At 42.8% G+C, this 27843-nt stretch overlaps 7 protein-coding genes across 7 annotated transcripts; 3 read left to right on the forward strand and 4 right to left on the reverse strand.

Annotated features, from left to right (window-relative positions):
* Positions 1 to 614: 614 nt before the first annotated feature.
* Positions 615 to 6046, reverse strand: BDB00DRAFT_872055 (uncharacterized protein; the record flags this gene model as incomplete). Its single annotated transcript, XM_053126909.1, has 11 exons — positions 615 to 694; positions 784 to 933; positions 1051 to 1212; positions 1304 to 1394; positions 1453 to 1581; positions 1669 to 1781; positions 1922 to 2059; positions 2196 to 2905; positions 2996 to 3085; positions 3161 to 5345; positions 5455 to 6046. The coding sequence occupies 11 exons, from the start codon at positions 6044 to 6046 to the stop codon at positions 615 to 617; spliced, it is 4440 nt and encodes a 1479-aa protein (XP_052980077.1).
* An 837-nt stretch (positions 6047 to 6883) lies between these two features.
* On the reverse strand, positions 6884 to 9896 carry BDB00DRAFT_355503 (uncharacterized protein). The gene is made up of 10 exons (XM_053117064.1): positions 8979 to 9896; positions 8836 to 8866; positions 8647 to 8726; positions 8430 to 8544; positions 8206 to 8361; positions 7913 to 8137; positions 7709 to 7786; positions 7392 to 7642; positions 7148 to 7313; positions 6884 to 7061 (listed from the first exon to the last, which is right to left on the reverse strand). The coding sequence occupies exons 1-10, from the start codon at positions 9740 to 9742 to the stop codon at positions 6972 to 6974; spliced, it is 1956 nt and encodes a 651-aa protein (XP_052980078.1). The 5' UTR covers positions 9743 to 9896; the 3' UTR covers positions 6884 to 6971.
* A 282-nt stretch (positions 9897 to 10178) lies between these two features.
* On the forward strand, positions 10179 to 11207 carry BDB00DRAFT_821699 (uncharacterized protein). The gene is made up of 2 exons (XM_053123413.1): positions 10179 to 10328; positions 10433 to 11207. The coding sequence occupies exon 2, from the start codon at positions 10602 to 10604 to the stop codon at positions 10950 to 10952; it is 351 nt and encodes a 116-aa protein (XP_052980079.1). The 5' UTR covers positions 10179 to 10328; positions 10433 to 10601; the 3' UTR covers positions 10953 to 11207.
* A 1283-nt stretch (positions 11208 to 12490) lies between these two features.
* On the forward strand, positions 12491 to 15656 carry BDB00DRAFT_821700 (major facilitator superfamily domain-containing protein). Its single transcript, XM_053123414.1, has 10 exons — positions 12491 to 12658; positions 12818 to 13075; positions 13189 to 13232; positions 13330 to 13442; positions 13545 to 13608; positions 13717 to 13767; positions 13933 to 14024; positions 14141 to 14913; positions 15019 to 15057; positions 15167 to 15656. The coding sequence occupies exons 1-10, from the start codon at positions 12624 to 12626 to the stop codon at positions 15513 to 15515; spliced, it is 1818 nt and encodes a 605-aa protein (XP_052980080.1). The 5' UTR covers positions 12491 to 12623; the 3' UTR covers positions 15516 to 15656.
* Positions 15657 to 15744: 88 nt separating this feature from the next.
* BDB00DRAFT_821707 (uncharacterized protein) lies at positions 15745 to 18382 on the forward strand. Its single transcript, XM_053123415.1, has 7 exons — positions 15745 to 16039; positions 16131 to 16355; positions 16431 to 16460; positions 16600 to 17386; positions 17531 to 17571; positions 17652 to 17848; positions 17906 to 18382. The coding sequence occupies exons 1-7, from the start codon at positions 15885 to 15887 to the stop codon at positions 18109 to 18111; spliced, it is 1641 nt and encodes a 546-aa protein (XP_052980081.1). The 5' UTR covers positions 15745 to 15884; the 3' UTR covers positions 18112 to 18382.
* On the reverse strand, positions 18383 to 21079 carry BDB00DRAFT_821710 (major facilitator superfamily domain-containing protein). The gene is made up of 6 exons (XM_053123416.1): positions 20787 to 21079; positions 20610 to 20703; positions 20265 to 20430; positions 19740 to 20101; positions 18956 to 19440; positions 18383 to 18824 (listed from the first exon to the last, which is right to left on the reverse strand). Exons 1-6 carry the CDS (start codon positions 20920 to 20922, stop codon positions 18607 to 18609), a joined length of 1461 nt encoding a protein of 486 aa, XP_052980082.1. The 5' UTR covers positions 20923 to 21079; the 3' UTR covers positions 18383 to 18606.
* A 1268-nt stretch (positions 21080 to 22347) lies between these two features.
* BDB00DRAFT_356016 (uncharacterized protein) lies at positions 22348 to 25788 on the reverse strand. Its single transcript, XM_053117065.1, has 7 exons — positions 25468 to 25788; positions 24681 to 25203; positions 24320 to 24530; positions 24007 to 24228; positions 23644 to 23793; positions 23163 to 23456; positions 22348 to 23026 (listed from the first exon to the last, which is right to left on the reverse strand). The coding sequence occupies exons 1-7, from the start codon at positions 25634 to 25636 to the stop codon at positions 22604 to 22606; spliced, it is 1992 nt and encodes a 663-aa protein (XP_052980083.1). The 5' UTR covers positions 25637 to 25788; the 3' UTR covers positions 22348 to 22603.
* Positions 25789 to 27843: the final 2055 nt, after the last annotated feature.

Here is a 27843-nt window from a genome sequence, read left to right on the forward strand (position 1 = left end):
GTAGGACGAAGAAAGTAAACGGTGTAGTGATGATGTGTAAGGTGTGTGGTCTCTTCCCAAAGCAGGAACCGTACGAGACAGGTATGGTCTCAAATCTCGTTTAAATATATAGCGGAATTTGTAGGCCCATTTCCACTGTACTAATGCTTCTCTTGACCATATGCGAATGAAAACAATCCTTGAAGCGGACTCGACTATGGAATTTAACTCAGACGCGATCATCGTCGTGTTTTTATGGAGAAAGTGCTTTAACAAACATTTCGTCCGGTGGCCGCCCCCTATTGTGCTTTGGTGTCATTCAGAAACAATGACGACTGAACTGTTGATGTGCATGACAGGGAAGGGAGGTGTTGGTGTGTCTGTCCGCACACACACACACACATGGAGAGAGATCAGACTGTGTACGGTGACACATACATCGCACACTCTCGCTCTTTCTCTCTCCTTTGCAACCTTATTTGAATGACCGCCACAAGTTTCCTTGTGCTACATTAATTCTTCTCTCCTTTGCAAAGACTCATCGTACTACAAGCAGGAACCTTTATACAGATTCAGAATAATATTAAGTTCAGTGTAATATACATTTATGAAATCAGAAATAACGATAAAGAGCTTTATAAATCCATGTAAACCCCACAGAAAGACGCAACGAACGAATTTCTCTCTTCCTTGGGCTCAACGCGATCGAACTTCCCTATGACATATGTGCATCCCGTGTTAATAAGAGAAGGGAGGCCGAGAGCAGCAGACAGGGATGCTTTCATCTGAATCACAATAACGTACCTGGCACCGAGACAAAATAGTTGCTTATTTCTCGGCAGAACCGTGCTCGATACTGCTGTGGAGGCAATACAGTCACCTGCTTCTGTGGCTTCAATGTAGCTTTGCTTTTCGATTCGATCTTCTTGTACCATGTGTAAGCGCCAATAAAGTCTGTAGAGATGTCATGATGTTACAATCTATCTTGCGCTTTTACATACTCCTCCCTCTTCAAGAAACCCCCCCCCCAAAACCCCTTTTCCTTTGGGCAAACATCCAAGAATACTGTACCGACAAGTCCAACCACAATCTCCTTGTTTTGCTCATCGATGCCCACGAGTAGCGAGTAGTCCATAATGTTGCACTTTTCAATGAATTCGGTATCGTTTCGTAGTGCAATGTCAATGATCAGTGCCTTGGAGTATTGCGTGGTAGTCAACCCAAGGCGGTAACCTGAAATATAAAATGAGCGTTGTGTCACATCAAAAGTGTCAGTAAAGAGTAAGAGGCTCGAGCACTTTCCGTCTTTTCTTTTTTGTGTTACCGTGGATCCAATCACCATCCCACAAAGTCGTCAATTGCTGCTGCTCTTGCTTCTCTACTTGTCGATCACTAACGCCTTTGAAATCAAATCGCTACACTTATCAGTCAGTAAAACATGTTTATCTTTCTCCAGCTTTTCGTATACTTTACCTGGGTGATTGTGCGGTTGTAAAATAAGTGATCCATCACCATAACATCCATTGCCCATGTTGTTCGTTTCTGACTATCCGTCATGCGAATCGTATAGAATCCGAATATCTTGGTAAGCACACTTGGAACCTATGTATTTCACCATTCTCCTTTTGTGAATCGCTCAATTGGCTTACTATTCTTCTTGCCATTCTTTCGTTTTTGGTTTTTATCTACCTCTTCTGCAGTCCTCTTCATGTAATCGAAATAAGCAGGCGCAAACTCGAGAAATTGTTGTTTTTCAGCCAAGTTCCACGATGATATCATCTCCTTGATGACAAGTCTATCGTCTTACGTATTACATTGTGACATGAACCATAAGTATCTCAATTCATCTTTATAAAATAGAGCTACTACTACAGTAAGAAAAGAGTGTTGCTTTGAGTACTATACCAACCTTTCGTCTTGTAAAAGCGACTTTTACTTTTACCACCCGTTGCTTTCCAGGTTTGACAACGACATAGCGACTCAATGATGACCTGGTCTATACCGCATCGTTTTCTTAATTCTTCAAATTCTTGAGCATAGTATACTACACATGTAAACTCAATATTGTTGTGCACGAATCCTATTTTGTTATATACAAGAATGATGGTAAATTGCTTCGCGTTTAATCAATGAAAACTCCATGAAAACGACATTGAAAATAGCGTAGCATTATGGCAACAAAGGAGGAGGTAATAAGAGAAAAGATAATTGCTTACTGTGTCGAATATGAGGACTCAGTTTCCTGTTTTGCCGACTATTGTCTTCAGTCGTTGCTGTTGCTATTGTTTTATGGAAGCGTATTTCTTTGATAATTTCCTTGCTATGAGTATCCTTGTTCACATGATGAGCAATCGTCCGTTCCTCTTGCATCTCCCAGGAAATAGGATTAGCTTCACCATCATCCTGGGGCAGGAATGGAGCTGGTGGTGTTTCTTGTTGGCTATAGTGATGGCGAAGACGATGATGATATAGATGTTTCCAGGGTGAAGGGACAGTTGTTGCACTTGCATGATGCTGAAAACGTGCTCGCCAATGTGCTTTGAGTTTGCCGAGATGTGGGTGCTGTGATATGTGCCGCTCCTGTACATGCTGGATCAGCGTTTGCCGAGCTGTGGCAAACGTACTGGCTGGTGGTTGTTGTTGTGTTGTTGTTGCCAAAATGTCTGCATTGCTGCTGTTGATATTGTTCTGATTTTCAAGATAATATCGCTCTAAAGACGAAAAGTAAAAGTCATTGGTGGTGTTGCTGGTGCTGATGCTACTGCCTGCGAGTGGCCCGTGTTGCTGTTGGTCATCATAATCATCGTCATCGCTATTAAGATGCCCTCCAGCGGTTGTAGCCGGCAGAGATACAATGCTGCTGTTGTCGATGACGGCACGTGATTTAATTTCTTTTTGTAGAATCTCAGATTGATACGCTGCACAACTAAGTTACATATTTGTCAAGAAGATTTTCGTTAATAACAGCAAGAAAAGTGTTGTCCTTTTATAGTATGTATCGTAAATTCAACTTTACTTGAGAGTGTAAGAAATAATTGAAGTAGGCTCATCTTCGCGCACTAGGATCGAAGAATCAGGCATGGCATGCACTCTTTTATCTGCTGAGCTATTACATCATTTCGTAAGGTTTCTCTCCCTTTAAAAAAATACATGTTACGGAAGCTTACAGAGATAAACGTACTTGAAATAATCTGGTATATCCCATCCACATTCCGCAATAAGTTCTGGACATCGATCTCGCTGCCACTCGGTCAGTTGATCCAGCATAAACTTTGCCTGTACAACGAATGCGCGTCGAACATCATTCAATTGATGCTTTTTGCTGCTATTGTCTGCAATGTAGAGCATCCAATCGCTGTAATCATTATGTGCTGTTCGCTTTAACGCTTTGAGCTCTTTATGTTGTGTCTCTATATCGGACTTTTCCGCTGCTGAAAGCTGCTCTTGCTTGGCTTCGCCTTTCAAATAATGGTCGATTAACTCTAGATGGCGTATGATGGCAGTGAAGAACAAGTCGATTTCGTGATTGAGTTCACCACTACTATCAAAAGCATTGGTTGAAGTAGGGACACTAGGCGACGAGGGAGACGTAGTCGTAGTGGCGGTGTTGGTCATAGCAGGGATATTGGGCGTACATAGAGTGTACTTGATTGGATGCTCGTCGCGACGTATTTGTAAAGTACAATGGTCATAATAAAAACAATAGACAACATCTGATAACTTGATATTGTGCTTGCAGGTACCACTATTGCTGTTGCTGTCGTCACTACGACTACGAAATGATGGCATAGTATTACTGCCTTTTTCGTAGAGCATAATTTCGAGATACTTTGCAAAGGAGAAACAAAATGTCGCATGTGTCATGGGCGTCGGTTTTGTTTCTGCTTTGCACACAGTACATTTAGACCACATCATGATGACGGTGCCATCTTCAGGGGCCGTTCTGGCAATCGTATTGGGTAATATCATGGTAGTGGTCGTATTCATATCAATATAGACTCGAGAAGGTCCGTGAGAAAAACGCAGGATATGGTCCGTCATCGGTAGTTCACATCCCCCATCCTCTTCTTCTTCGTCCTCTCCGTTTTCGTCTTCTTCTTCGTTACTACTATTGTATCGTCGCTCGCCATGCTGGTGAAGGTAATCAATATTGTTGTTATTGGGTATGATTATCAACGACTTTCTTTTACTCTTCCTGCTCGGATCGTTTTGCTTGCTTTGCTTAATCCACTCCCAACATGATTGCGTCGCTTGTTGGCTCATGTGGATGATCGTCAGACCCAAAGACTGGTCTAAAAATTGACGACTGATATGCAAATTCGGATCGGCTTTGTAACGATAATAATCCATACGAGCAATGTTGGGACCCACGCACGGTCGTTTTTGATGCGGCTGTTGCTGTTTTCGTTTCATGTTTTTGGGATAGAAAGAGTAGGTGAATGAAATATGTTGTTGTCGGATAAATCCCAAAAGAGATGGAGGAGTGGTGTCGATTAACAGTAATCGCTCCAAGTTTAGTAATTGAACGTTTGTATAATAGTTGCTGCCAACAACAAAAAGCTGTTGTTGTTGTTGGAGCTGTCGGCCTCTTAGCATGCTGGGTCCCCCTCGTCTCCGTAATGAGGATGTCCGAGATAACATGGATGGAAAACGCAGTAAGCTGGATGGTTTCGAGTAACTGGAATATTCTTTTGCTTTGTCGAGCGCCTTTTGTTCGTTTTCTTCAAAATCGCGCAAATGGATCAAAATCCTGGGTAAGGAATACATGCGGCCGATGGATGATGAAACATGTGTCGTGGTGAGTTGGTTACATATATTACGAGCAATGCGTGGTGCTGGTGGCAACGATGGTTCTTTGCTGGAGAATAGCAGAGAGACATTGGTGGATGAAGTATTAGCTGTAGCAGTAGGTGAGTGTTGTAGAAGGACGGGTCGATGTTGCATTTGCTTTGACTGCTTTGGCTTGCTGCTAGTCCATTTACTGCGAGAAAACACCCATTTAATAAGGGCAACCGGCTTAGCAGCAGTGTTGCTCTGCGTAGTACTCTTCCTAGTGTTGTGAGCCGTTGTCATAGACACCACTGTCGGTGGCTCATTCATTCGACGACGTGGCGATGGTGGTGGTGCTACTATAGTCGGCGAAGGAATGCGTTTCTTTCGTCTGTTTTTCTGCTGCTGTTGGGGAGGTGTCAGATGATGATCGCGCCAAAGACTTGTCTCCAAATGCATATTACCAAGCACATGCATCAATGCGCATATCAGATCACTCATATAGTTATAGCTTGATGGAGAAACCAAGCCTTGCAGTTCTATTGTACCACCAACGTGCCACCATCTTCCGTCATCAACGTGTGATAATACGTTACCTACGGATTTTCGATTTAGTTTTAATCGTGGGGGTTTTCCTCTACTTGCTTCTTTGCTTCCAAACGTTCCCTTGAATAATTAACAATAAAAGGTCGCAAAAAAACTTACTAAGGGGCACGCCTTTGTATATGTTGGGTAGGAATTGCGATTGTTCTGGCTTTCCGTTTGGTATACATTGAATCCATAAAGCAGTGGCTGACGATGGCGATGATCGATCAAGCGCCCGCGATAATCCGTTCTTCTTTTCCTTGTGACCAAAATCACCACCCTCAAGAATAGAACTAGTAGTGGTAGTTTTGGTGGTGATAGCGGCAGTAGGGTTAGGATGATGGTGATTGCGGTGATATAGACCTTGTGATGTGTCCACGTGAGTGATGGTAGTATCATCGACGACTGCGGTAGCGGCCATAATTTGCTGTAGTACGATATTTAAGAGGATGCCAGACCAAGGTTGAATGGGTATTTGGACTTCTGCCAACCATCGATGCAGTAATGTTTGCAAATGCTGCTCTGCTGCATCGCTATCGATTTTAGTTCGAGAAAGTTCGACAGGACGACGCATTGCAGCAGAGGCGGTTAATGATGTCGTCGTCGATACTACACCGCCGCCCGTCGTTGTACTCAAAGCAGCAGCAATCCATGATTTCTGTCGATTCCCAGTTGCTTCTTTAGTGTTGATGTAATTATAGTTGGTGTTCATTGAATGTAAATTGCTCTAGTTGTATTTATGTGTTGAATCTTTAAAAGAAGAGGGAAAAGGGTGTTTACTGTCCTGCATTGCTCCTCTTTATGCGGGCTGAACGTAGTTGTGGTCGTACATTCTATTCAGGAATAGCCGGCTGCGAACTTTAATGTCATCTGTGCGCCATATATTTCGACTACTTTATCAGGATAGTGGATAATAAAAGCCAGCATGATTTGGAGAAAAGAACTCTTTTTACCAAGTGGTAGATCCCGCGCGCATTTTTCCATTAGGGTTCGTCGCACTCGGAAATCGAAAAATACATGGGTTTCAGGCCCATCAAACTAATTGTTTGTTTTAACACAAAAGTCTCTTTAATCTTCCTCCTCTTTCTGTTTTTGATTAAGCACTATATATTACTACAATTTGCCATGATACCACATACATCGCAGCACCACCCACGGCATCAACTTCACAAAACAAAAGATAAAGTCAAAGCATGGTCCAGAACGGACACTCGCAACCTCGACGAGCCTATATCCATATCACATCCACGAGACCCGCGAGCAATCGAAAGTGCCAAGGCAGCTGAATCAACAGCAAACTTTGTCATGAACTACAAAACACCAGCTTGTGATGATCTGGAAGAGCCACGTCCACCGCCACAACCCAATGACGTCAATAAAAAGAAACATAAATGGCTTTGCTTTTAAAGAGAGAGAGAGAGAGAGTTTGAATTTTTACTTGGTAAAAGTGGTCTGTGTTTGAGAGCGAGTGAGTGTGGGGATGTGTAGTATTATGAGAGGTTAGCGTAATATTTTATACAGGAGGAGGAAAGGGAGGGTAAAAGTGAGAATTGTGTATGTGTGGAATGAAAGAAGATTAGTCGTGGGATTATTTGTGTGTTTTTATCCTTTTTTTACAATACTAAGTAGAGACTTCCTTAATGATCTGACTTTTTAGTCACTGCGTTTTTGATAAAATGCATGAACCGATGACCATATTCAACCGGATTGACGGCAGATATAGAATGCTGTGTATCCTTGGTGTGTCAGTCAAGAGAGTTTATAAACAACCCACTCTCTACTCTACTACTACTTGCCAAAAACGACAACTTACTTTATCCTGCGTTAAGCTCTTCCAGAAATGCTCGGTTTTCTTTACAATGTTGTACGGCGTTAATATGTCAATGACACCCATAAAATAAAGCCTCTGCGTTAATTCGTTGTTTTCGTCTGTGGATCGGAACCCGCCATCTTCAGAGTAAAAAACACAGTATCGACGCCTAAAAGCAGCATTTACAAAATCATTACTTTACAATTCCTTCTGATTCCTCTGTAAATATATATCTATATAGACTCACTCTTCAGATGGAGTCTCCGGCAAGTCTGATGGGTTTAATTGTACTGGATTGGTATGTTTTAGTGCTTTACGGACAATGTCTGCTTTGCTCTCGTGCTTGTTCCCCAGAGCAGATAGCTGTCGTTGTAATCCTTTGGTTGCAGGCTGCACCATTTGCAAATGATGATCACGAATGCCTTCAGTATTGCCCCGGTTCATATCGTGTATACCAATCAACAAGCTGTAATCCATGATATTGGCTCGTTGTAGTAGCTACGAATCATGATTTTCAATGAGTAACCCTTTTTTTCTTCTCTAACAGAGTCTTTAAAAACTTACAGAAATGTCATTTTCAAGCTGCGTGAGAAGAAACATCCGTTTTAAAGGACCCAATTCCAGATTCATGTTTTTAGAAAGCTATATCACGTACAGAAAACATACAATATGTCATTAGATAAGTGAATTGAAAAAACCACTCTTCAAGAGTCTCTTTCTTTCTTCTGAACGGCTTTCCCGCTATCATTGGAATGGTATTGACATTACCCAGTTTTGATCCTTCATTACTGCATGCGGGTTTTTCGCAATCACTTCTTCCGGTGTTAACCGGCCGAACATGGAGCCCTTGAGATCGAACGTCTGATGAATATCCTTGTTGCCAGGAAACACGTTGCCCATGACAACAAAGTGAATCTTGCGTCCGCGTGGTAATTTGATACGGTGTAATCCATAATATCGGCAGAGGAGTGTATTCGGATTATCACAAACATGCTACATGTGTGTGTGTGTGTGCATCATTATTATCACGATACGCTGGCCTCTCTTGTTTCGCTTCTTACCTGATAATAGTCCTTTAATACTTTGCGCATAAACTTGTGTTCTGAATGATGGATCGTTTTGATGATGAATCGATAATCGCGTGAATAGTAAAGAAAGCTTCCGCTTTTTCCCGGAGAGTTCAGCTCAGAGAGAATGTATTTGTTTGTCAATGACATCTAGTAGATTTGTCGTGAGCCCTCTTGTTTCCATCTGTGTCCTCTGCTCGCCTTTTGTAATACCTTACCATGTAATCACCAGCATCCAGATGAAACTTCTCGCGCAAGCCTCGAAACACCCAAGGTGCGTAGTCCTTGAATTTGAAATCGTATTTGACACCGGGTGTAAGCTCATTTCCGGTACTATATATAAATATAGCGTACTAACAGTTAGCACCTTTTTTTTCTGTCCATCTGGTATTCCAAAGTCTTTTTCTCTCACAAAGAGTTGGAAGCAGAACCCACACATCAAACACGAGCTTATGCGCAGCCGTAAAGTCTTGGGGTGTTAAATCGCGTCGCATTTTTGCAGAGACCCTACCAACCTAGAACCATGATGCCGCGTACATAAAAACATTGTGAGTTTAAAGAGGAAGGGATGATCGAGGCTACTGTCATGTATAAAGTATACACTGTAAATCATATATACTTTACAGCAATCCGAATTCCAGTCAGCATATCGTACCTAGAGTTTATGGTGTCACCAAAATGGCGCAAAAATAAGTTAATATCCCCCCTCTTTCCATTTCTCTTGGAGCCCTTGGCCTTCTCTTTTCTTTTCTTTTCAATCACTTTACATGAGTGGATAATTCTGATGTCCTTCTGCTACCCGTGTGCCCACAAAAACACGTTCCTCATCGTCGTCATCTTCTTCTTCATCAGCGTACGTCTTCCGTCTCTTCAACTTGGATACTCTGCGAGCCGCACGACGTTGTGTTATTTCCGCTTTTAACGCCTCTTGTTCCTCGATATTCAACTCGCCTAGATCAGGTCGTCGAACCGACGCACTTGTTGTTGTTGCTGCTGCTGCTGCTACACCTGTTCCTGTTGACGATGACTGTGATGAAAGTAATGGCTCAGTACGCCATGACGGGATAATGTGAAGCGGTGGCTCATTGGACGACGTTTGGTGATAATTCCAAGACGACGGTCGCCCATTCGCAGTAGTAGTAGTAGTAGCACCAACAATAGACGAAGTGGTGAAATCAGACGTTGTGATGGTAGGTAGCGTGTTGTAACTTTTTAGTCGACTGGTCTGAATTTCATCGCTATGAGATCGCACCAGTCCACCACCTCCATCGCTGTGTATAGAAGTTGCAATGAAGGATTCGGAAGGTTGTTGTTGCTGCTGTTGTTCTGCTATAGGATCGTTGTCGTTGTCGTCGATCGCTACTGCTTGCTGTATACGCAATTCGTTACTGAAATCAGTACCGTCTTCTCTATTTGCTTTTTGGGCACAAGTTGGTGGGCGAACACTATGTTCATAAGGTTGTTGCTGTTGTTGTTGTGTTGGAGGGATCGCCGTTGTTGTTGTCATATCTGTCGGATGCTGTTGAGCCATATCTTTTTTTGGGGGTGGGGGATGGGTTCACTCTTTTTTTTTTTTAATAACAAACAAGGCGTGAAGTGCAAATACACGCCTGGTACAGGGACAAAATATATCAATGGTTGTTTTTTCCGTTTGGAAAAGGCTATATGTAAGTTGAGAGAAAGAGAGAGAAAGAGTGGATTGGGATAGGATGATTTGTATGACGGTGCGTTTACGTAACAGAAATACTTGTTGGAATTAAAACGGGCAGGCACGTAAGCGTTTCTCGGCGGTTTTTTCAACGAGAGTTGGGGTGTGTGATGGATTAAGTAGAAATTCTTTCAAGTCAAAAGGAATGGAAAGGGAGGCGGGGGATGTGTGTTCATACGAAAGAAAGAGAAAATTAGAGAACATGACAAGATAGAGAAGAGGGCACTATTTAAAGCAGCAGCTAAGCGAGCTGTTTTGCATGAAGAGTTTCTGTGTGATGTGATAAAAGGGATTTGGTTTACCATGGACATTTTTCTTTCTTTCTTCCTCTCTCTCTCTCTCTGATTGAGGATCATACCCAAATATGGCTATTCAACGTGGTCCACACTATTCGGTTGGGCGTATACATGTATGATTGAGCGAAAAAAAAAAAGGAGCGTAGAAGGGGTCTACACTGCGTGTTGCTGCAGCCACATCATTGTTGCTCAATATCGTATTTATTTGGTTTTGTAGTAAATTACAGAATATGTAGTACTAATGCTTTTTTTTTCATTGTATACCATACATTCTTCTTGGTAAGGATCATGTCATGCATGATATGTTGTATAAGATGCATACCATGCTGTGGCAAAAAGAATACACGTTAGAGTGGATGCATAAATTATACCTTTAAGCTTAGTATATGCTACTCGTTATTGGGCTGCTTATTCATGCATACATACTGACGGAAAACAGCTATTGCAAAATAGACCCATACAACTATTCATTATCATCCCTTCCTCTCTTCTTTTCTTTTCTTCCTGATGGCGTCCATTTAACCCCCCAACCCTTCCTTCTTTTGACCCAAAATAACCTACGCCTCCCCTTTCTTTCCGTCCCCTCTTTTCCAACATGGGGCGCTTCAAAAGTTGGAAAGGTGCAGCTTATTGTATGCATCTACAACATACAGTACTACCAACAGTTTCTCTCCAAGTCAATTTGCATTATTTTCGGATCAAGCATACATACACACCGTAGAATTTCTGTAATCTGACAGTCATACAATTTTCTTTTGATCACCTTTCATGCATTAATATATGCTTTGTTTGGTCATGTGCTATTACATATATGTCTGCATCGTATTACTGTTGTCGTGGGGTGTTGCCTGTCGACAACCACTGTCAGGTACCTTTCAGGTACACAGCACTTCTTCTTTTTTTGTTGATAAAAGTGCTAATGATTGTCTCAGCAATTGGGGGCTATTTCACTCATGTATATAGTATCATTTGTACATTATTGCAGATCTGAGGGAAACATGACAATTGTCCGAGCTTCTTCTTACTTATCAAAACACATAAACTACTATCTTTGCTATTAATATATTACTCGTCCTGAAGAAGTGCCACGGCATTTACACTATATTATGTCATTTGGTTTTTGAACTATGTGAAGCTGGTAAAAGAAATAGCAATAATACCAGAGCCTATGGCTCTTGCTTCTTACAAACTGACTCCCTATGTAGTCTCATTTTCGCCCCTTCCTCCTCTACCCTTTTTCATTTTCCCTACGACGATTCAAACAGTAAGTCGCACATTTATTGTGGTTTGAAATTATTTGTCACATATTGCTGCTTCCACTACTACGTGGAAAGCTATTACGAATACAAGCCGATCGCGGTCATTATCAAAGCCTCCAATTTATCACCACTGAAGGAATGGGATAGTGCTTTCAATGCATGTGTGCGTATATTGACAAGCGCCTTTTTTTTTTGTTGTGGTACAGTAGTGTATTTATGTATACAAATATATAAGCAGGCATGCAGAATTGACAGAGTTTTCTGTTACTGTCACACAGTGTATGATATAACAACACGGTTCAACTTTTAAAAGTTATGCATGTACACACAGTTTGCATTGCATGAATCGTTTATGAGTAACAAAGTATGTACACGCCATCAACCCCCAAAATAGATATAGCTACCATTTGAAGTCTTTTTAGGTAGGGCGCTCAAGACATTAAGTATTATTGTTGACGAGCTACCTTGGAAAACTACAACGGAAGTTTCATGTTTTATGATTTAGAAGGTATTACTGTATTTTGTAAGCGCTCGGTGTCTGAGCATTGGTGTTGTTCAAGAGTCCCTTGCTGCTGCTGATGCTGTTGGCGATGAATTGTGTGGTTTAGATTCTCTACATCCGGCTTTTTCCTAAATGTAAACATCGACCTTTGAGAACCTAATTACATGTACCAAACGTTGGTTAGACATCATGTTAATGCATTTCAATAATTCAATGGCCATATATAACTATTTCTAAATTTACAGTGATTATGAGATCAATTCAAGTTTTGTTATGGTACATAGAAGCGATCCTACTATTTCACTGGGACACCGGGTGTATCATACCGACGACTCCTTTCAATACTACATAATGGATCGGAAACGAATTCCGAAATATATCATGGTTCCCTTTTGGTGTTTCACGTATAAACCTATCCATCATTGGCAGAAACTTGAGGAGAGAGCGAAAACCCCCTGTGAAAGAGCAAACTGCGAGCCTCACTCTTTGCAAGTATAAGGTAAGGAGGAAGAACCTCTTTGACAATCATGCATATTTCACAGTACGTATGATTTAATATCATACTCGCGGCGGGAAGGCAGCAATTTACATGTTTAAGCACAACTTGTTTATTCATATTCCACCTACCTTTTGTTTTCGTTGCATAAATGTTGTTTACTGCTGGGGTTTTCAAATTTCCCAGGTACGTAAATTCCCCTGAGTATTAGTACTTTGCATTATCCAGATTAGAACCAGGCTGTCCTTTTTATATACACGTCGTTCCACTGCTCAGCATGAGTCTTTTTTTGTTCTTTTCTTCCGTTCTGCCAAAATCTTTTCCGATGCACTCCAACACAAGTAGCATTGTTATTGCCGCATCTTCTTCTTCTTGTTCACTATTCCGCAACAAATCGTCGATCCCATCTTCTTCCACGACGTTTAGCAACATTACTACTACTACTAGTAGCGACGATGACCGTACAGCTACTCATACTGCCCTCTTTAGCAGTGGTGCCAGTATCAAATCGACAACAAGCACAGTCTCGTCAACAGAAGAAGAAGAAGCCATGACAGAACTAAAGCAACGATCCACTGTACAGCTTATCTTTATTATGGCGAGGTCTGAAATCTTCCCAAAAAGATGCTTATTTGCTTGAGATGCATACCATGGAAAAAGTTCGAACTGACGTCCTGAAGAAGAAAAAATGTATAAACGGAAAAACACATTTGTAGTCTATTCTTGAGCCTACTTCTTGTCTCTCTAGATCAAAGCATAGGTAACGTCGTCGTGATAACGTGACTACTGTGTCATTGTTATCGTCTCTATGCAATAATTGTAATGCCGGAATTACTTTTTCTTTTTCGTGTCATTAGTTGCAACGGCATTGCCAGTAATAGCTTCCACTTTCAATTCGCTTGAACAGGTGGAATGGGTTGGGACGGCATACATTGTACCAATGACTGCATTACAACCCATATATGGCAAGGTATTGTAAAGTGTTTTTACTGTTTGTTTGTTTTTCCCCTCCTTCTCCGTGTCGCTTTGTATACTTTTTAATACAACCAAAAAAAAAATGCTATTGTGTTAGTTGGCCGACATCTTTGGACGCAAATACACGATCGTTTCATCAATCATTGTATTTTTAATTGGCAGTAAGTGCATGCTTTGAGAGCGCGAGACAGAGTAAAACCGCATAATACTGACCCTAATATACCTTGCTGCTATTGTCACTCTGTGGTAATAAAATTGACATAATTTAGGTGGGTTCGCGGGATCCGCTCCGAACATGGTCGTGTTATGTGTTATGAGAGGTAAACGTAACAGCGATGGATATACAATACAGATCACATTATCGTCTCATCAAGTGGCACAGCTGTAGTCCCTTTTGATGTATCAGAATACATTATCTAAACATCGTTTCACAATTCATCTCTTTAAAAATACCGATATATTCTGGTGAAATGCTATCACAACAGGCGTCCAAGGAACCGGTGCGGCTGGAATCGCACCCCTTGTCATGATTACTATAGGAGACTTGGTCCCACTTCGAGAACGCGCCAAGTACCAGGTATACACGCACACACTATATCCAATATTTCAATAAAACAAGAAGAAAAAGCAACCTTTTGCCAAAACTATATATCTGAAGCTAAATGTATAACGGGCAACGGGCGATGTTTCAAGGGACTAGTAGGGTTATGCTGGGCCACGGGATCGATTGCTGGACCTTTACTTGGAGGCCTATTATCAGAAAAGACTAGCTGGCGTTGGATCTTTTACATCAATCTACCCATCGGTGCACTCGCGCTCGCCATCCTTGTTCTATGTCTACCGGCCACAACACGCCATCAAGAAGATGGACTAGGCCAAGACCTCGAGCAAAGCTGGCGAGAAAAATGGCTACGAGTAGATTTTGTTGGTGCGACGCTATTTATTGCCACGGTATCTTGCTTCTTGCTTGCAACACAATGGGGAGGCACCCGCTACCCATGGTCAAGCCCTATTATCCTTGCGTTATACAGCGCATGTGTTTTGTTGGCTATTCTTACTGTTTTGCTTTCTTGGCTTCAAGTGAGTAGTCGAGAGCCGATCTTGTCATTGCATTTGTTTCGAGTGCGAGACCAAGTCGTGACCTATATCATGGCATTGACATTTTGCATGGCCATGTTTATGAATGTCTACTATCTGCCCTTGTATTTTCAAGTGGCACACGGTGACACACCGCTCGTGGCCGGTATTGAGCTTTTGCCGTACCTCGTGCCAGTCGATCTCGTCAGCATTGTCTCTGGTTATTGGGTGGCCAAAACGGGCTGCTATCGTATGATGTTTTGGGTCGGAAATGCTTTGGTCGCCCTAGGGGGTGGATTGCAGTCTCGTTTGGCTGCTGATAGCGGCCATGTCGAGCAAGTTTTGTTTTTGGTGGTTACTGGTGCTGGCATTGGGTTCTGTATTCAAAAGTAAGCTGTAGTATAAACTTGTATATTAAGGTTATTTCAAACGCAAAGTTAAAGTGTGTAGTAGATTAAGTTGTACTGATCCAATCTATCTCACTGCTTCTATAGCGTTTATGTTGCTGCGCAGGCCAACGCAGCACACAGTGAGTAAGTCAATTTCATCCGTAAACAGCAGTCAAACTATGAAGAGTGGGAAAGACGACGGGGAAGCGCATAGAATAACGAGGCTAATAATGCTCAACATATCTCCTACTAGCTTGGCAGCAGCAATATCACTCATCTCCTTTTTCGGGCATTTTGGCTTTACATGTGGCATTGCAACGGGTTCTGCCATATTCAAAAACATGCTCGTGCATTATCTGCGCTCAACGATGGATTTAACAGAGCAGCAGATCCGGCAGGCACAGCAGACGCCAGCATTCTTGGATACACTAGAGCCGGGTTTACACCACGTAGCATCACAAGCATATGCAATGGCATTGGATTGGGTCTTTGTTGGTGTAGCCATCTGTGGATGTGTGGGGTTTCTGGCTTCCTTGTGCTTGACAGCCAAGAATATCTTGGGCGACGATCAGCAACAACGACAAGAAGGAGTAGATCGCTGATGACCACATAGAAATCACTACTACTACTGTTATTATTATTAGAGCCTGGGAAAGGTTACTCAGCAGAATTGATCTGGAATTGACAGCTTTCTGCGTGTTTTGGGGGATCCGGTTGTTGTTGGGTTATTTTTTTTTTTCTTCTTCCCGTTCTTGGTTGTATCGTCATGTGAGTTTTTAAAGCATTTCCGAACGGGGAGTTTTAAAAGAAAAATGCTGCTTTTTCGTGTCTTGCAGCTTTAGCGTTGCCGTTTCTTGGGTTGGACGAAAAGAGGCCCTTCTCTTTTTATCATTCTAATCTTTTTCCACACTCATTCTCTTTGACCACACTCTTCCTCACCCTCCTCTTCCTTCTCTTCAGTCATTAGAATAATGTCAACGGCATTACCACCGTTACCGGACTCGTACTATGAGAACTTTCTAGAAAGCTTAGCACAAATTGTGTCCAAGCTATTAACGGACAGGGAAACGGAGACGGTCCTTGCCTCCATTCGGTCGTTCCAGGACAAACTGAAACGATTAAGCAGGTATAAATGTTACTTGTGTCTAACAAGAAAACGTGCTCTTCTTCTTCTTGCATATACTGACCGTTCGGCGTCTTTTGTCATGGGAAAACAGTCAAAACCTTACACGTCTCAAGCTGGAGGCAACGGAAGCGGCAACGAAACAACAACGACGTGGTGGAGAAGCTGGGGAAGCTGCAGGTCGCTATTGTCAACATGACGGTAAAACTTGCACACAAAACTGCACTCGTGGATTCATCAAAGCGTTTGCTGTTGGTTTTGGCGTCAAATACTTGATTGGTATTTTGCCCGCACTGTTAATGGGCAAGGTGTTCAAGAGGTATATGCATAAGAATTGCTTGGCAGCAAGCTGGCATAACATGTATTGACTTTCTTTCTTTTACTGACAATGTAGACCAGGCATATTGAAGCAGATGGCTGGCAAGTACGTACTCTGTTTATTTTTTCTGGGGTAGCAAAGACCGAGCTGTGAAAGGGATGGGGTTCTTTTTTTTTTCATTGTGATTCACAAAAGTGTACTCATATCAGCCTGCTATTGCCCTCTTTAAATTCATATTATGTAGAGATACTGCCATGTTTGCACTCTTTTTGAGCACATTTCTCAGCAGCTACAAGGGCATTTTATGCTTGTTACGACGATACTCACAATCGGATCGCTTGAATTCGTTTGTCGCGGGAAGTATAGCTGGAGCGTCGCTGTTGATTGACCGCGACAAGCGACGACGCCAGTCGATCATGTTGTACCTGCTTACGCGGGCCATCCAATTTACGGGCGCATGGTTGATGAAGCAATGGGCGATCCAGCGCAAGGCACGGCACAACAAGGAGCTTCAGGAACTTAAAAAAAGAGTAGACAGGGAAGGATTTGCGGCAGGCCAGCCACGGCAGCTGATGGTCAAGAAGAAATGGGACGATCACCTAGCCAAATTCATGCAGCGATGGGCGGGTGTGGGTGTGATGATCTTGGCCAATGCACAAATCATTTTCGCCTTTTTGTTCCATCCAGAGACGCTGCCCAAAGCATACGATTCGTTTTTACTCACGCATTCAGGCTGGAAGCACGATTTCGGTGGTATGGCTGCTCCTCTTCGACAAGTGATTGGTGACACGGTGAACCGTATGGCTGAGGAAAAGGGTTCGATCCGGATGCCTTTGGACACAACGAGCCGTGAGTTCATTGCCGAGACCGTGAGTCCCAACATTGCCACCATTATCCCGCCCAAGATTCGCCACCGGTTCGTCATGTGTGCCCTGCAGCATCCGCTCGATCCGAGCTGCACACGTAGCAAGGCTACGCTATTCCGGGATGAGTACCTCAGAGCACTCAAGTTGTACGTTCCTTTGAATGTGGTACGTTTCTCGTCAAGTTCCTCCTCTTGTGGAGTCCAACGAATAGCAGAGAGCGTGGGGCGGAGTTGAGGTTATTGACGCATATGTGTGTGGGGTAATTTTAAATTTTTAGCGGGGGTTCTTTGCTAACTGTTTGGGGAGTAGATCATGACAGCCGTGTTCCGATCTGGACAGCTGACAACACAGTAAGTCTCTCTTTGTATCTATAAATGTGTTACTAGCTGAAGAGAAGGATACTAACATAGTAACCCCTTACCCTTACCAGGCCAACGGATGTGCTGCGCAAATTCACTTATTCATGTCTGCGATCCGCATTCTTCCTGGGCATGTACGTGTCTATGGGTTTCGCCACCCCATGTGCAGTTCGGCCCTTTGTGAACAAGGAGAGACCATGGTTGTACCTGCTGCCTGGTGCTGTAGGTGGTGCGATGGCATTTTTGGAAGCACGCGGTCGTCAACTCGGTGAGTGATTTTTACGTTCTTTGCACCTCTATGCAAACGCTAACGATCCTTTGATAGAACTCGGCCTCTACTGCCTGCCGCGTGCTATGGAATCATGGTGGATGCTGGCTGTGAAGCGTGGCTATGCTCGAAATATTGCTAATGGCGATGTAGCTCTGTTTATGCTTGCTATGGGCACCCTCATGACCATGTACCAGAATGACAAAGACACCATCAGCTCACACTATCTGAGCGTCATGACTCGATTCTTTGGTCACAACTAAAGTAGAATGTCTTTCTATTACCCTCGTTTCTTCATGCTTTTTACATATAATTCTTAACTTCAAAACAACGCACTCGCACGCCAGATTTATCACTTACTACCAACCCACGCACACGACACACCCCTATTTTACTGATTGTACACTAACTACTACCGCAACACTATTACATTTGACTATACTTGATGATTCCCTCCTTTTTTTTTCTTACTTTGCGTATCTTTCTTCTTTTTTATTGTAATATGAGGAAACTATATATATACTATACATATGATGTGTTGGAATGTTGTGGTTTGTAGTGTATGATGAGATGATGAGATGTAATGCAAGATGATGATAAATGGACACGCATGGAAAAGCAATGATAGTGATGGCAGTGATGATGTGAGAAAGGCAAAAAATAGCAGTTATGAGTTAAAGGGGGGGTATGAAGAAGCCGAGATGTTCAGTTTGTGAACTGTTGCTTTTAAATAGATAGTGGGATGCCAGTGGTTGCGCTTAAGGTGGAGACGCAAGCGCTCTATATCCAAGATGGTCGTCATCGTCGTCGTCGTAGCATCTCGGGATATGGATGAGCAAAGGTTGACGTTCTGACTGTCGCTCTTCTTGACGAACGTCTTGGGGTAATCTGATTCGTAACTTTAAGCACAAGGCAATTAAGACGCAGGCAACAGCCGCGCCTAACCCCGCCATTGCACAAGTTATCTTGCCAGTGTCTGGTTTATGATGGATAGCAACGTAATGACGAAATGGATGGATGGATATATATATATATATATATTTAGTATACATGAAGACAAAGCTCTGAATAAAAAAGTGCAAAATAACGAACAAGAAAGAGACTTACGGAATTCAGGCGCATCTGTGACTTCCCAAGTGATGGGGTTGATCAAGTATGGGACGAGATTCCCAACAGAGACAATGAGAGCCATCATGACGGCCCGCATTTCATGATCACACGCATAAATCTGGCTGGACCAGTTGAGCGTGATAGGGATCAGCACTGCGTTCAGGGTGACTGCAAAAGCGGCAGCAAACATGATCTGCACAGAGCCAAACCAGGACATACAGTACCACAGAGCGGACCATAGAGAGACGAGAAAAATATGCAGCCCCTTGTGACGCATCGTATCAGAGGTGCGCGCAAGGACAAGGGTCGGAACGCTGGAAAAGATATACACCGAGGCGCTCCAGTAGTTGGATTGTACGGACGAGTAGCCCATACCATTCAGGATAATTGCAAAATTATGCATCACTGTATCTCCCATGACAATGCATGCAAACATGAATGTAAGCATGTAGATATAGGGTGTTGTTGCCAGGTGCTTTAGACTAGATTGTTACAAATAAAGATGCACATGTAAGTAAATAGAAACATCAGGAGAGAGAGAGAAAAGGAAGGTTCGAGTGTGACGAAAGACTGAGACTGAGAGAGAGAACAGCCAATGGGGAAAATCAAGGGGGAGCAACGCAGCAGCCAACCGAGGGGAGAACAAAAAAAAAATAAAGAGGGGGAGGGGCGGCAAAAGGCGGGGGGGGGTAGGGAAACAGGAGTGTCGATCTGATGTATGCGTGTGTATGTACATGTACGACTACTGTAGTGGTGGTAAGATATTGAAAAAAAAACTTACGTTTTAGCGCTAACGAACAATAAGCTCTCGTGCTCCTTCCACAGGTTCTGCGAAATGGGTTTGCGCTGCATGGCAACCTCACGCTCAGCTCCTGTGATCCAAGGAGTATTGTGTGGATAGTTTGGGAGCGTAAAGTAGCCAGCGATGCCAATGACGATCGCCACCGTGCCCTCTATGATGAACATCCACTTCCAGCCACGGATGTTGGCGACGCCATCCAGGGTTTGTAAAACGGTACCACCGATCAAACCGTTTGCAGCACAGGCAAGATTGGAGCCAATGACAATCATACAGGCCCGGGTGTTCAATTCTTTCTGTGTGTACCAGCTGCTGATAAGAAAGATGATACATGGATAACATCCCTAAATAGCCATACACAGTAATACCGTTTGGTTTAAAACGTTAGTAATAGGTCGATCGAATTGTTTTCTCAACCAATAGTAATCGCGATTCCAGTTATCAAGGTTCCTTTTTTTGTGGGGTTACAGATGTGTGTTTGCTTAATAACTAGTGTACCATACTTACTGCTTCAGATAAGCCCATGCAAAATCGGATGACATACAGTAAGCCCCGATGCTTATCAGTGATGAAAACCGCCATGTTGCTTAACACGCCGGATAAGATGACGGCTGTGGGTAGATAATATTTTGGCTTGACTTGGCTAAAGATGATGTTGCTCGGCATTTGGAAACTTTAAAAAACAAAAAAGAACAATTGCATATACACGTGTAATAACATGTTGTGTATGTAAACAACAGATGTTTCATATCGTGAGTTGATTTGATCTAGGTTGTTTTCAGATACTGACACTTTTTCCTATCTCTGTGTATGTGTATTTTCTCATCGTAATACAAAATCAACGATACATACACTGAGTAGCTGATGAAGAACATACTGACAGCCCAGTTATAGGCTGAGGAGTTCAAATGAAGATCGGTGTTCATTCCGGTGGTAAACGCATAAGCTGTTATTTAAGCGTGTTATTGTTAGTCCTTTCTCTTATATAAATATATGTATCAAGCAACTATTGTCCATGCAGCTACTTACGCATGTTACCGCGGAGAAGTACATTGGAAAAGTAGGCCAAGGCACCCCAGGCTACTAAGCGCATATCAAGCTTTTTCAAGAGCGCACGCTCGATATCTGGGTCGACTTTGGGATAGTAGTGCGAGTAGTCTTTCATTTCTCTTTGTTTTCTTTCAGATTGAGCAAGTGATAGTAAGAAGATGATACGTGTAAAAAGTGTAAAGTGCGTGTCGGTGTGTGTGTGTGTGTGAAATGGGCTTAAGGAAGGACGAAGAAAATAAAAGATTTGCGGAAGAAAGATCCTCGCCCTTTATATAGGTGTTCGGTTATCGGGATTAAATTTTCACTGGATGCATATTGGAAGATAAAACAAGTTATCATTTTAGGCGATTTGCCTAATTTGATCTTTGCAACTATTGTAAACTCAAAAGACGGGTAAAAAAGCTGCTACTGCCTACTAGCACGGTGGTGGGCCTAGAAAAGCGTATAATCAACCATGACCTGACATCTATCGTGTGTCCATCAAAACATCATCATCATTCATCATTAAATCATGCCATTCGTTTCTTGACGGGGGATCGCCTGTACATTTCAAACTAACTAGCACACAGATATCGCGGTGGTGGTGGCCCTGGGTCACTCGAAAACCAGATTATTTCATTTTCTATCATCATTTGAAACCAGCAGCTGAGCGACTAAAGGCACAGGCCGCATCACTTCAGATACCCTCATCGCACATACGAGTGCATACATGAGGATTACACAAAAAGGAACTGTGGCCCGGTTGTGTACAGTATGTGCGAGCACATGACCGTCTTAATATAGAACTATTCCGAAATCGATGATTCTGTTGGTTCAGTAACAGAGGCATAACTTACCCAGCGGCAGTGTTTATGCTCTAAAAGAGCGAGAGAGTGTGTGTGATGGAGTTACACCCGCACGTGCTCAGTAAATAATCGAGACTCCTCTTTTTTTTTTTTCTTTGGGCTTCTTCGCTTGTCTCGCTTTTTTTTTTTCTACTCTTTCTATCACACCCCCTCTCTCTCCTTCTTCCCTCCCAAAAAAGGAAAGAGAGAAAATAGCAATATGAACGGTCTCCCTGCTTATATTTTGCAGATCTCCGCCTCCTACAACCCACCATCATCCACCCACTTACCAGACCTCTCCGCCATAACCGTGCGTCGGGAATAAAGATCAATTAAGGTTCAAAGGTCGAGCTACACTCGGTGGGTCCGAACTGCCGATACAGTGCGTGTTCTTTCCTTGTGTATGTAAGAGCGCAAGACAGAGGGTGTATGAGTGGCCCGGTCAATTATTTAATCGCAAGGGTCCCTTCTAACTCGTTTTATCGCGCGCGCAAGTGCTGCTAGTGTCGTCGTAGCTATTGTAAAATGTACAGCAAGTGCTTACTTTTCCTTTATAGGTATAGACAAACTACATACATAGCACCTGGATGACAGATTTGCAATACGTGCAACTAAAAGCCCTCTGCGTCCCCATATACATACCCCCAACATGTAGTAAGCTATGATAGCATCTGTAGAAATATGTAATATGCAAACGTTAATTCATATCCGGATAACCTTATATCACTTGCATGATGACGATGATGATGATGCTTTAATGACAGAAAAAAGAGATACGGTTTGTATATAGATACTCTTATTATTATTATTATGAATATGCATAGGAAGAGTTATGTTGATGGGTCAAAAGAAGTCAGAAACAAAAGAGAAGATAGGGTAGCGGTAGCAATAATGTGCGATATGGTTGTAGTAGGATATATAGAAAGACGAGAATAGAGACAGAGAAAAGGTGGAAATTTCGCACTACACTCGTTAGTTGAAAGCTCTTCCATTTGACAACGCATTGTACATCGTATCAATCTGCTCTCGGTACACCTTTTGTGCCACTTCACGCTTGAGTTTGAAAGTGGGAGTGAGCATATCATTCTCGACGGCAAACTCCTGCATGGTCAAGTAGACAGACTTGATTTGCTCAAAGCCCTTGAGATCATTCTGCTTGCCATAGGCCGTCACTGTCTTGAGATAGTCCTTCTTGACTTGTTCAGACTCGCACAATTCCTCGGCTGTCTTGTCACCCAGACCCTGCTTAGCAGCCCAGCTTTTCAAGCTGTCCTTGTCAGGGACAAAGATACCAACCAGAGAGGGTTGCAATGAATCGCCGTAGACAAAGGCTTGTGCAACCAATTCATGCTTTTGGTACACGCCTTCGATCTTTTCAGGGGCAATGTACTCTCCCTAAAAGAAAAATTCAAGATCGACGTATTTAAATTTAGCTTTACTTTTTTCTCCTATTCTTTTTTATACACTGCCGTTCATCTTGTTTAGGTTTTTTTTTTTGACAATAGTGATACTTCAAAAAGAGTTCACTTGCCTGGGACAGCTTAAAGATGTTCTTTCTTCTGTCAATGATCTTGATACGACCAGCTCCATCAACAAGACCAATGTCGCCCGTCAACAGCCAACCGTCGCTATTGATGGTCTCGGCCGTCTTATCGGGCACCTTGTAGTATTCACGCATGATCGAAGGTCCGCGTATGCAGATTTCACCGCGTGGATAAGGTTTGTCCGTTGACCGGTAATCCATATCTGGTACATCAATCAATTTGAATTCAGAGCAAGGGAATGGTACACCAACGATGCCCGATGTGTTGTCATCTTGTATGGTCTATTTGGAAAACAGTAAAAAGAACAACAACAACAACAACAAATAACGTCAGCCAAACAATAAATATTAGGTTTGACATGCTTCTCTTTTCTCTTTGTGTTTTGCTTTTAAAGTTGCTGTCATTGTTATTATTGCTGCTGAGTAACAGTCAATACAACATAGCAACATGATTGGATGGATACTTTACCAAGCAGCCTCCGCAGAAGTTTTCAGTCTGACCATAACCTTCAAACACCCGTGCAGAAAAACAGATACGCATGAAATCCATCACATCTGGCGAAACGGGTGCTGAGCCACTGAGAATGAATTTGATGCGGCCGCCGAGCTTGGCACGAACCTAATCAACAATCGAAGACATAATGAGTGCAACGTTCTCGCTCGCATAAGATGTGGATCACCGTCAAGTGGAAGAACCACCATGGGCATCAACCCGACCCACCACCAGCAGCAGCAGCAGAAAGAAGTTTCTTGCATTTCTGCTCTTTCTCCAATTGTGTGTGGGAAAAGGCAACATAAAGTGGTACAATCAACAAGGCTCATTCTTATTTACCTGACCAAAGACAACACGGTCCCAGAGCCAATGGTGGACAGATTTGTTGAGATTGGCTTTCTTTTGATTGAATGCAGTGTTGAACAAGTATTGGCTGACCCCGCCCTTGGCCTTGACACCTGCCAAAACCTTGTCGTAGATTTTGTTGAACAAACGGGGCACTGAACAGAACACAGTAGGTCGCAACTCGGCGATATCGTCCAACAGCTTCAAGGTATCGCCCTATAGAAGCACATTACAATACCATTGAAGGTTATATATTCATTAGTATGGTCCCTCTTTGTTTGCTGCCAGTCGTGATTGAGCATTGTACCTGATAATAACCAATAGCAGCGCCCTTGAACACATGCACGCCCTGTGCAGCACGCTCAAATACGTGGGCCAAAGGCAAATACGAAATATAAACATCGGTGTGATCAATCTTGGCAAAGCTATTTGCTCCTCCGAGCTTGTCAATGCCAGCAATTGGAGCAACACAGTTGGCGTGAGTGATAACGGCACCCTTGGGCGTTCCCGTCGTACCACTGCATGATAATGAATAGTGCTTTTTGGTTAGTGTTTCAATGATTCCAAATGAAATGAATGCGGAGTTGCGCCATCGTTTGCAAGAAATGCTTGGCTACTGCTACCCCACACACTTAATGCGAGAGCACAAAAGTCAAATGATACGTTACCTAGTATAGCAAATGGTTGCAATATCCTCAGGCTCGGGCTCGACGCGTTCTTCTTCCGTGATACCTTCGCCTAGTATCTCCACTCCTTTGAATCCAAGGACAGCCAATCCTGCCTGCTGAGCAGCCTCCTTATCCTCAGCCTTGATATTCTCCTCATCCATGATAATAACTGTCTTGATCGTCGGGAGCCGTCCCTTGAGTCGGACAATGTTGTGGAGTTTGTCAGCACTTGCAACAATGAATTCCATCTCGACCTGGTTGACGATATAGTCCATGGCCTCGGCACCCAAGGTGTCGTAAAGAGCCACAATGATGAATGATTGACGGTAGCAGGCCTGCTCCGTCATGGTCCATTCGGGCATGTTGACACTGTAAATACCCACGGCCTTTTGTCGCTCCAGGCCAAGACACGTCAATCCTTTGGCGTAGTTTTCGATACGGACGCGCACTTGTCGATGCGTTTGCCATACATATTCCTTGGCGACACCATTTTCGATGCGTCGAGTACCCAGAAAAGGACCATCTATTGTAATTTCTCCACTGTTAAGATCCAGGGTATTCATCGTTATTTCTCCCCCCCCTCCATCCCACCCCGGAATTGTAGTAATAATATAAATAACCCCACATCTTGACTCCCTAATACATTGTTTATGCCAATGCCCGGTAATTATCATTTCATCTTTCCGTGTCCCTCGCTCAATGCGCGAACATAGCACGTAGAATGCCCCTCTACCTCACTCTATTTCTCCTTGAAATAGATCACATCTTGAAGAAAGTGGAATATTACCTCCTCCTGCTTTATTGCCGTGAAGATACAGGGCCCACATTGTTTTTGCGGTGCCATCCAACGAGTCGACGAGCTTGTCCTTGAACAAGAAATGTCGCATCACTGGTGTTTCGCCGGGTGTTTCTTCGGACACCTTAACAGTGTATGGCGGTTTGAACTCGAGTACCATGATTGATATATTCTGCTACTTTATTCGCGTGTTGTGTTGTAAGTTCCCGTGTATAAAGCGGCTGGATAAAGAAAGAGAGTAAAACCGAGTTTGTGAAGAAAGAAGATACAAAAGAAGAAAAGAGAAATTGGGAAAAGATGCTTTGCTCTCTCTTTTTTACACTTTTTCCGTCACACAACGTATATGCGCCTTGTAAGGAAAGCCCTGGGGGAGAGCGAGGAGAAACAACTTGTCACGCTGATCCATAAGTGGAGAGTCTTGCTTGTGGTTTTCTTTCTCACTGTCACTATTTTCTCATCCAAGTTTTGTATTGTAAGATGTGGGGTTGTTTCTTTTCATGCTGTGTTATATAGGTCGCATGAGCTTTATAGCGAGAATCGAAAAGAGGGAGAAGTAGGGTAAAGCCTTTTTAGCTCGTTTTCACGTTTTCCCCATCAGACTTCTAAGGAGTTTCTCAAGTGCAAAATACAGTCAATACCACATGGTTGGTTTCAAGAAAAAAGCTGTGTGGTATAGGACATGGGAGAGCAAAGAGAGAGAGTGTGTGTGTGTGTGTCCTATCAGCCGATCAACATAATAAAGGAATCATGGACTCGTCCAGCACTTCCATGCACCTCCAGATTCAATTCCCACGCGTGCATGTACCATATCCATCATTCCATAGATGCTGTACCGCTTGCATTATCGTCGCAGCTCGGACAATGTTATTATCTCTTAGTAAGAAAAAGAAGACGGAGATCACCGGGGGAAGAAGATGTGGGGGTAAATGGAAAAAACGTTCGTATGCAAATTTTTTTGTCCCTTTTCCAATTGCTCCATTATACAGAAATGGAACATGAACAGCAGCTACAGATATATCTGACAAGTTATACGTTGTGTGAATCGACTGTGCAAAAATGATCAGCTGGTCCAACTCACAGAGACAAAGATGAGAAATTGATGGCACGGGCCATAGCGGAAAGGATAAACCTATCATTCTTGGGGCAAGATGCTGGGTTTTCCATGACAAACTGGTAGTACAAACCTTTTTCAGCTTTGTTTTTTGTTGGGGGAAGACCAGACTGCGTTGGGAATAATCAAATCGAGCTGACAGCAACAGCAGCGTCTCTGCCCTGTTGCGCTCTTCGTATATTCATACAGCACATACTCGATAGGCAAAACTTGCTATTATCCAAATAACAAATATCTTGCTCCCATTTTTTCTTTACATTGGGAACGAGCCAAAAAACATGGTGTTAACTTTTTTTGTAATGGCGAAGACGATAAATAGTCGTCGTTAAATAATCATCACCTCATCAGCCACAGCACAGGCAATTTAGATAATAAGAAGAAGCACCAGCAACACGAAAAAGAATTAGAGAAATTTTGGGAGTGTATGTTGCACAATAATTACCACATCGCACACCGCGGCATCCAAACATTCTACTAGAGCCGTTGATACACTCAAACATGCACATTTTATCGTGTTAAGCAATTGCTATCAAATTTGCGTGCTACAGTACCACGAAAAGAACGAGGCATTACATACAACATTTTGTGCTTTCCAGCTTACTAGACTATCATAGATATGAAGAGATATACGCGGCCCTCAAGCCGCGTTGGTACGCAACGAACGCTTTTCTCTTGTTTTCTTATATAAAGCATGTTATATTGTATTGCCATGGTGACACTTTGTAACCATATAGCATTTGCTATGTGTTATGTATCGGAAATAGATTAAGCAGTACCAGGCAGCTTGTACGTTATGTGACTGGTTTTGCACTCGCTTTTGATCTGCTATCATTTGCAGCAAATATCGGTAAAGCGCATACATACTACGCTGCTAGATACAAAAGCTGCAGATGAATATCATCATGTAGATCAGCGCGCCACGACGAAACACTGATAGCAGAAACGTTCCTGCATACTGACGTAGACAAATAAGCTTGATCTGCTGTTATACTTTCATCTTTGGATTGCTGTATATCACAATACGTCATGCTTATCACTATACTCATTTGCCAGTTTTTGGCTTTGATCATCAGAGTTGCCTTGGGTAGCAGTACTGAATATGTACAGGGAGTTAAAAAGAAATCAAGCTTCGGAATGAAGTTCCGATATACATATTAGAGTACCTGGCTCATCGATGATCGTGCTTTGTTTGACGAAAGAAAAAGTTGATGGTGATGACGATTTAAGTTTCATGCAACAGTATATCGTAATATGAC

The sequence above is a fragment of the Zychaea mexicana genome (assembly GCF_025766255.1).
Source record: "Zychaea mexicana strain RSA 1403 chromosome Unknown BDB00scaffold_33, whole genome shotgun sequence".
Classification (NCBI taxonomy): domain Eukaryota; kingdom Fungi; phylum Mucoromycota; class Mucoromycetes; order Mucorales; family Lichtheimiaceae; genus Zychaea; species Zychaea mexicana.

Coding starts and splice junctions, on each gene's coding strand:
- BDB00DRAFT_355503 (XM_053117064.1), bottom strand. CDS start 9,742: ATGGCTCAACAGCATCCGACAGATATGACAACAACAACGGCGATCCCT. Junction 8,727..8,835: donor TGACTGGAATTCGGATTGCT/GTAAAGTATATA, acceptor TCATGGTTCTAG/GTTGGTAGGGTCTCTGCAAA. Junction 8,362..8,429: donor TGGATGCTGGTGATTACATG/GTAAGGTATTAC, acceptor CAAATCTACTAG/ATGTCATTGACAAACAAATA.
- BDB00DRAFT_821699 (XM_053123413.1), top strand. CDS start 10,602: ATGCTACTCGTTATTGGGCTGCTTATTCATGCATACATACTGACGGAA.
- BDB00DRAFT_821700 (XM_053123414.1), top strand. CDS start 12,624: ATGTTGTTTACTGCTGGGGTTTTCAAATTTCCCAG. Junction 12,659..12,817: donor GGGGTTTTCAAATTTCCCAG/GTACGTAAATTC, acceptor CAACACAAGTAG/CATTGTTATTGCCGCATCTT. Junction 14,025..14,140: donor GAGAACGCGCCAAGTACCAG/GTATACACGCAC, acceptor CGATGTTTCAAG/GGACTAGTAGGGTTATGCTG.
- BDB00DRAFT_821707 (XM_053123415.1), top strand. CDS start 15,885: ATGTCAACGGCATTACCACCGTTACCGGACTCGTACTATGAGAACTTT. Junction 17,572..17,651: donor TCTGGACAGCTGACAACACA/GTAAGTCTCTCT, acceptor TACCCTTACCAG/GCCAACGGATGTGCTGCGCA. Junction 17,849..17,905: donor AGCACGCGGTCGTCAACTCG/GTGAGTGATTTT, acceptor ATCCTTTGATAG/AACTCGGCCTCTACTGCCTG.
- BDB00DRAFT_821710 (XM_053123416.1), bottom strand. CDS start 20,922: ATGAAAGACTACTCGCACTACTATCCCAAAGTCGACCCAGATATCGAG. Junction 20,431..20,609: donor TTCTTCATCAGCTACTCAGT/GTATGTATCGTT, acceptor TGTTTTTTAAAG/TTTCCAAATGCCGAGCAACA. Junction 18,825..18,955: donor CACAGATGCGCCTGAATTCC/GTAAGTCTCTTT, acceptor ATCATAAACCAG/ACACTGGCAAGATAACTTGT.
- BDB00DRAFT_356016 (XM_053117065.1), bottom strand. CDS start 25,636: ATGGTACTCGAGTTCAAACCGCCATACACTGTTAAGGTGTCCGAAGAA. Junction 23,794..24,006: donor ACCGTGTTGTCTTTGGTCAG/GTAAATAAGAAT, acceptor ATTGTTGATTAG/GTTCGTGCCAAGCTCGGCGG. Junction 23,027..23,162: donor ACATCTTTAAGCTGTCCCAG/GCAAGTGAACTC, acceptor TTTTTCTTTTAG/GGAGAGTACATTGCCCCTGA.